At 46.6% G+C, this 7,500-nt stretch overlaps 1 protein-coding gene and 1 long non-coding RNA gene across 6 annotated transcripts in view; one reads left to right on the top strand and one right to left on the bottom strand.

Moving 5' to 3' along the window:
* tgm8 (transglutaminase 8) overlaps window positions 1–7,500 on the top strand; it is a 23,229-nt gene that overhangs the window by 10,923 nt on the left and 4,806 nt on the right. For all 4 annotated transcript variants that reach the window (XR_013210328.1, XM_077247557.1, XM_077247566.1 and 1 more), the window contains exons 6-9: window positions 4,336–4,513; window positions 5,043–5,178; window positions 5,258–5,367; window positions 5,708–5,950. Coding sequence is in view for 3 of the 4 variants with exons in the window: in XM_077247557.1 (XP_077103672.1) it covers window positions 4,336–4,513; window positions 5,043–5,178; window positions 5,258–5,367; window positions 5,708–5,950 (667 nt within the window). In the remaining variant the exon portion in view is untranslated. The remainder of the gene's footprint in view (window positions 1–4,335; window positions 4,514–5,042; window positions 5,179–5,257; window positions 5,368–5,707; window positions 5,951–7,500) is intronic.
* LOC143756833 (uncharacterized) lies at window positions 2,883–3,340 on the bottom strand. 2 transcript variants are annotated; one of them, XR_013210329.1, is made up of 3 exons: window positions 3,288–3,340; window positions 3,154–3,201; window positions 2,883–2,996 (listed from the first exon to the last, which is right to left on the bottom strand). It is a non-coding gene; the product is annotated as an uncharacterized LOC143756833 (long non-coding RNA). The 2 variants fall into 2 exon arrangements; XR_013210330.1 differs by having other exon boundaries at window positions 2,883–3,011; window positions 3,120–3,201.

Raw genomic sequence — 7,500 nt, forward strand, 5'->3', positions numbered from 1 at the left:
TCGAGTCATCAGCGTCATGGTAAACAACACAACACTACACAACACTGTAACCCCAACTACATCAGTCGAGTCATCAGCGTCATGGTAAACAACACAACACTACACAACACTACACAACACTGTAACCCCATCTACATCAGTCGAGTCATCAGTGCCATGGTAAACAACACAACACTACACAACACTGTAACCCCAACTACATCAGTCGAGTCATCAGCGTCATGGTAAACAACACAACACTACACAACACTGTAACCCCAACTACATCAGTCGAGTCATCAGCGTCATGGTAAACAACACAACACTACACAACACTGTAACCCCATCTACATCAGTCGAGTCATCAGTGCCATGGTAAACAACACAACACTACACAACACTACACAACACTGTAACCCCATCTACATCAGTCGAGTCATCAGCGTCATGGTAAACAACACAACACTACACAACTCTACACAACACTGTAACCCCAACTACATCAGTCGAGTCATCAGCGTCATGGTAAACAACACAACACTACACAACACTGTAACCCCAACTACATCAGTCGAGTCATCAGCGTCATGGTAAACAACACAACACTACACAACACTACACAACACTGTAACCCCATCTACATCAGTCGAGTCATCAGTGCCATGGTAAACAACACAACACTACACAACACTACACAACACTGTAACCCCATCTACATCAGTCGAGTCATCAGCGCCATGGTAAACAACACACAACACAACACAACACTGTAAACCCATCTACATCAGTCAAGTCATCAGCGCGATGGTAAACAACACACAACACAACACAACAATGTAACCCCATCTACATCAGTCGAGTCATCAGCGCCATGGTAAACAACACAACACTACACAACACTGTAACCCCAAGTACATCAGTCGCGTCATCAGCGCCATGGTAAACAACACAACACTACACAACTCTACACAACACTGTAACCCCAACTACATCAGTCGAGTCATCAGCGCCATGGTAAACAACACAACACTACAAAACACCACACAACAATGTAACCCCAATTACATCAGTCGAGTCATCAGCGTCATGGTAAACAACACAACACTACACAACACTACACAACACTGTAACCCCAACTACATCAGTCGAGTCATCAGCGCCATGGTAAACAACACAACACTGTAACCCCATCTACATCAGTCGAGTCATCAGCGCCATGGTAAACAACACAACACTACACAACACTGTAACCCCAACTACATCAGTCGAGTCATCAGCGCCATGGTAAACAACACAACACTACACAACACTACACAACACTGTAACCCCAACTACATCAGTCGAGTCATCAGCGCCATGGTAAACAACACAACACAACACTGTAACCCCATCTACATAAGTCGAGTCATCAGCGCCATGGTAAACAACACAACACAACACTACACAACACTGTAACCCCAACTACATCAGTCGAGTCATCAGCGCCATGGTAAACAACACAACACTACACAACTCTACACAACACTGTAACCCCAACTACATCAGTCGAGTCATCAGCGCCATGGTAAACAACACAACACTACAAAACACTACACAACACTGTAACCCCAACTACATCAGTCGAGTCATCAGCGTCATGGTAAACAACACAACACTACACAACACTACACAACACTGTAACCCCAACTACATCAGTCGAGTCATCAGCGCCATGGTAAACAACTCAACACTATACAACACTACACAACACTGTAACCCCAACTACATCAGTCGAGTCATCAGCGCCATGGTAAACAACACAACACAACACTGTAACCCCATCTACATCAGTCGAGTCATCAGCGCCATGGTAAACAACACAACACTACACAACACTGTAACCCCAACTACATCAGTCGAGTCATCAGCGTCATGGTAAACAACACAACACTACACAACACTACACAACACTGTAACCCCAACTACATCAGTCGAGTCATCAGCGCCATGGTAAACAACTCAACACTATACAACACTACACAACACTGTAACCCCAACTACATCAGTCGAGTCATCAGCGCCATGGTAAACAACACAACACAACACTGTAACCCCATCTACATCAGTCGAGTCATCAGCGCCATGGTAAACAACACAACACTACACAACACTGTAACCCCAACTACATCAGTCGAGTCATCAGCGCTATGGTTAACAACACAACACTACACAACACTACACAACACTGTAACCCCAACTACATCAGTCGAGTCATCAGCGCCATGGTAAACAACACAACACAACACTGTAACCCCATCTACATCAGTCAAGTCATCAGCGCCATGGTAAACAACACAACACTACACAACACTACACAACACTGTAACCCCATCTACATCAGTCGAGTCGTCAGCACCATGGTGAACAACACAACACTACACAATACAACACTGTAACCCCATCTATATCACTCGAGTCGTTAGCACCATGGTAAACAACACAACACTACACAATACAACACTGTAACCCCATCTACATCACTCAAGTCGTCAGCACCATGGTAAACAACACAACACACAACTCCACTCCACTACACTGCACTACATACACTCCACTCCTCTCCACTGCACTCCACTACACTCCATACACTACACTCCTCTCCACTGCACTGCACTCCACTACATACACTACACTATACTCCACTGCACTAAACTGCACTACACTACACTCCTCTCCACTGCACTGCACTGCACTGCACTACACTACATACACTACACTATACTCCACTGCACTACACTACATACACTACACTACACTATACTATACTACACTGCACTGCACTGCACTCCACTACATACACTACACTATACTCCACTGCACTACATACACTACACTATACTCCACTGCACTAGTACACACACTACACTATACTCCACTACACTACATACACTACACTATACACCATTGCACTACACTACTTACACTACACTATACTCCACTGCACTCCACTGCACTCCACTGCACTCCACTGCACTGCACTCCACTGCACTACACTACATACACTACACTATACTCCAATGCACTCCACTTCACTACACAACAAACACTACACTATACTCCACTGCACCGCACTACACTACATTCACTACACTATACTCCACCGCACTCCACTCGGCTGCACTGCACTCCATACACTACACTATACTCCACTACACTCCACTCCACTGCACTACATACACTATACTATACTCCACCACTGCACTACACTACATACACTACACTCCACTCCTCTCCACTGCACTCCACTGCACTCGACTGCACTCCACTACATACATTCCACTATACTCCACTGCACTGCACTACATACACTACACTATACTCCACTGCACTGCACTACACTCCACTGCACTCCACCCCACTGCACTCCACTACATACACTACACTATACTCCACTCCACTGCACTTCACTCCACTGCACTTCATACACTACACTATACTCCACTGCACTGCACTACATACACTGCACTGCACTCCACTGCACTTCACTGCACTCCACTACCTACACTACACTATACTCCACTCCACTGCACTCCACTCCACTGCACTACATACACTACACTCCACTGCACTCCACTACACTGCACTCCACTACATACACTACACTATACTCCACTGCACTCCACTCCACTACATACACTACACTCCACTGCACTCCACTCCACTACACTATACTCCACTCCACTGCACTGCACTCCACTACATACACTACACTATACTCCACTGCACTCCACTACACTATACTCCACTCCACTATACTCCACTGCACTGCACTCCACTGCAATCCACTGCACTCTACTCCACTGCACTGCACTCCACTACATACACTACACTATACTCCACTCCACTACATACAATACACTCCACTCCACTCCACTCCACTACATACACTACACTCCACTCCACTGCACTGCACTCCACTGCACTCCACTACATACACTACACTCCACTGCACTACATTACATACACTACACTATACTCCACTGCACTCCACTACACTATACTCCACTGCACTATACTACACTGCACTCCACTACATACACTACACTCCACTGCACTGCACTACACTACATACACTACACTATACTCCACTGCACTCCACTACATACACTACACTGCACTGCACTCCGCTCCACTGCACTCCACTACACTCCATACACTACACTCCTCTCCACTGCACTCCACTCCACTGCACTCCACTCCATACACTACACTTCACTCCACTGCACTGCACTACACTAAATACACTACACTATACTCCACTTCACTACACTGCACTACTCATGTAGATGAGCAGTGCTGAATGTGTTGATTGTGCAGATAAACTCCGACGATGATCGGGGAGTTCTGATGGGTCAGTGGGACGGGTCATACATCGGAGGAGTCGTTCCCTCCAAATGGAGCAGCAGCGTGGAGATACTGAGACGCTGGATCAAATATGACTGTCATCCGGTCAAATTTGGACAGTGCTGGGTGTTTGCAGCGGTCATGTGCACAGGTACACACACACACACACACTATTTCTCACTATCACCCACATCATTTCTAGTAATTCCGAGTTTACTTTTAGTAATTTCAAGATCTTTCTAGTAATTCCGAGTTTATTTCTAGTAATTCCAAGATCTTTCTAGTAATTCCGAGTTTATTTATACTAATTCCAAGATCATTTCGAGTAATTCCGAGTTTATCTCTAGCAATTCCAAGAAAATTTCTAATAACACACACTCTTACACTCTAACATACACACTCACACACACACACACACACACACACACACTTTATGTTAACTTTAAAGTTTAGTAATTTTGTTCAGTTATCATTTTAGCAGTGTTTTATTAATATGTCTATATAGTTTTGAATATTTTTACTTCACTTCAGTTTTACTTATCTTAGCGATTATAATACACCAAGTTAAAGTAAATTAAAATGAGCTGTTGGCAACTAGCTGAAACAAAACAAGTTTTTATGTATATTAAGTAACAGAGGTGTGTAAGTAAAGGCTTGGGTTAACTCTTGTTCCGCTGCAGTGTTGAGGTGTTTGGGGATCCCGTGTCGGGTCGTCACCAACTATCAGTCGGCTCACGACACAGACCAGAACCTCCTCGTCGACGAATTCTTCAGCGACTACGGCGTGAGACCCAAACGCAACCTGGACAGTGTTTGGTAAGAGCTTCAGTTCTCATGTAACGTCTCGCTCGTTCAGGCGGAGGCTTGATCTGGTTTCAATCCTGATTTGATCCAGGAACTATCATGTGTGGGTGGAGGGTTGGATGAGGCGCCCGGATCTCTCCGAGGACTCGCTCTACGACGGCTGGCAGGTTCTGGACCCGACACCACAGGAGAAGAGCTCAGGTCCTCCTCTGCTCATTATAATACATAATATTATTATATTATATATAGGCTACAGATTATATTTAGATCAGGCCACCTGGAGTGATTTAACACACAATCTCTCCAATACATCCAGGCATTTACACACACACTCACTCACTCACTCACACACACACACACACACACACACACACACACACACACACACACTCACTCACTCACTCACTCTCACAAACACGCACACACACACACACACACACACACACACACACACACACTCTCTCATACACACACTCTCTTACACAAACTCACACACACACTGACTGGAGTAATTAACACATTACCTCACCTCTACATCCAGGTATTTACTGTTGTGGTCCAGCACCTGTGAAGGCCATCCTGCTGGGTCACACCGACGTCCAGTACGACGTGCCGTTCGTGTTTGGAGAGGTGAACGCTGATAAAGTCACATGGCTGGTCATGGCCAACGGTTCCAAGAAGAAGATTCTCTCAGATACGAAAACCATCGGACAGAATATCAGCACTAAAGCCGTGGGCAGCAACAGCAGACGAGACATCACAGATCAGTACAAGCACCCGGAGGGTCCGTCTCACACACACACACACACACACACACACACACACACACACACACACACACACACACATCATATAATACACTATATTGCCAAAAGTTTTGGGACATCTGCCTTTACATGCACATGAACTTTAATGACATCCCATTCCTGATCCGTAGGGTTTAATATGGAAGTTCCATCCCAAACTGTTCCCACAAAGTTGGGAGTATGAAATTGTCCAAAATGTCTTAGTATGCTGAAGGAGAGTTCCTTTCACTGGAACTAAGGGTCCAACCCCTGAAAAACAACCCCACACCATAATCCCCCCTCCACCAAACTTTACACTTGGCACAATGCAGTCGGACAAGTCCCGTTCTCCTGGCAATCACCGAACCCAGACTCATCCATCGGATTGGCAGACAGAGGAGCGTGATTCGTCACTCCAGAGAACACGTATCCACGCTTTACTCCACTGCATCCCACGCTTTACTCCACTGCATCCCACGCTTTACAACACTCCATCCCACGCTTTACTCCACTGCATCCAACGCTTTACTCCACTGCATCCCACGCTTTACTCCACTGCATCCCACGCTTTACTCCACTGCATCCCACGCTTTACTCCACTGCATCCCACACTTTACACCACTGCATCCCACGCTTTACACCACTGCATCCCACGCTTTACTCCACTACATCCCACGCTTTACACCACTGCATCCCACGCTTTACTCCACTACATCCCACGCTTTACACCACTGCATCCCACGCTTTACACCACTGCATCCCGCGCTTTACACCAATGCATCCCACGCTTTACTCCACTGCATCCCACGCTTTACACCACTGCATCCCACGTTTTCTCCACTGCATCCCACGCTTTACTCCACTGCATCCCACGCTTTACCTCACTGCATCCCACGCTTTACACCACTGCATCCCACGCTTTACTCCACTGCATCCCACGCTTTACACCACTGCATCCCACGCTTTACACCACTGCATCCCACGCTTTACCCCACTGCATCCCACGCTTTACACCACTCCATCCCACCCTTTACACCACTACATCCCTCGCTTTACACCACTGCATCCCACGCTTTACTCCACTTCATCCCACGCTTTAATCCACTGCATCCCACGCTTTACACCACTGCATCCCACGCTTTACTCCACTGCATCCCATGCTTAATACCACTGCATCCCATGCTTTACTCCACTGCATCCCACGCTTTACTCCACTGCATCACACGCTTTACTCCACTGCATCCCACACTTTGCACCACTGCATCCCATGCTTAATACCACTGCATCCCATGCTTTACACCACTGCATCCCACGCTTTACTCCACTGCATCCCAAGCTTTACTCCACTGCATCCCACGCTTTACTCCACTGCATCCCACGCTTTGCACCACTGCATCCCACGCTTTACACCACTGCATCCCATGCTTTACTCCACTGCATCGCACGCTTTACTCCACTGCATCCCACACTTTGCACCACTGCATCCCATGCTTAATACCACTGCATCCCACGTTTTACTCCACTGCATCCCACGCTTTACTCCACTTCA

Source organism: Siphateles boraxobius, unplaced genomic scaffold, assembly GCF_051911475.1.
Source record: "Siphateles boraxobius isolate OS27281-9 unplaced genomic scaffold, OSU_SipBor_1 109, whole genome shotgun sequence".
Classification (NCBI taxonomy): domain Eukaryota; kingdom Metazoa; phylum Chordata; class Actinopteri; order Cypriniformes; family Leuciscidae; genus Siphateles; species Siphateles boraxobius.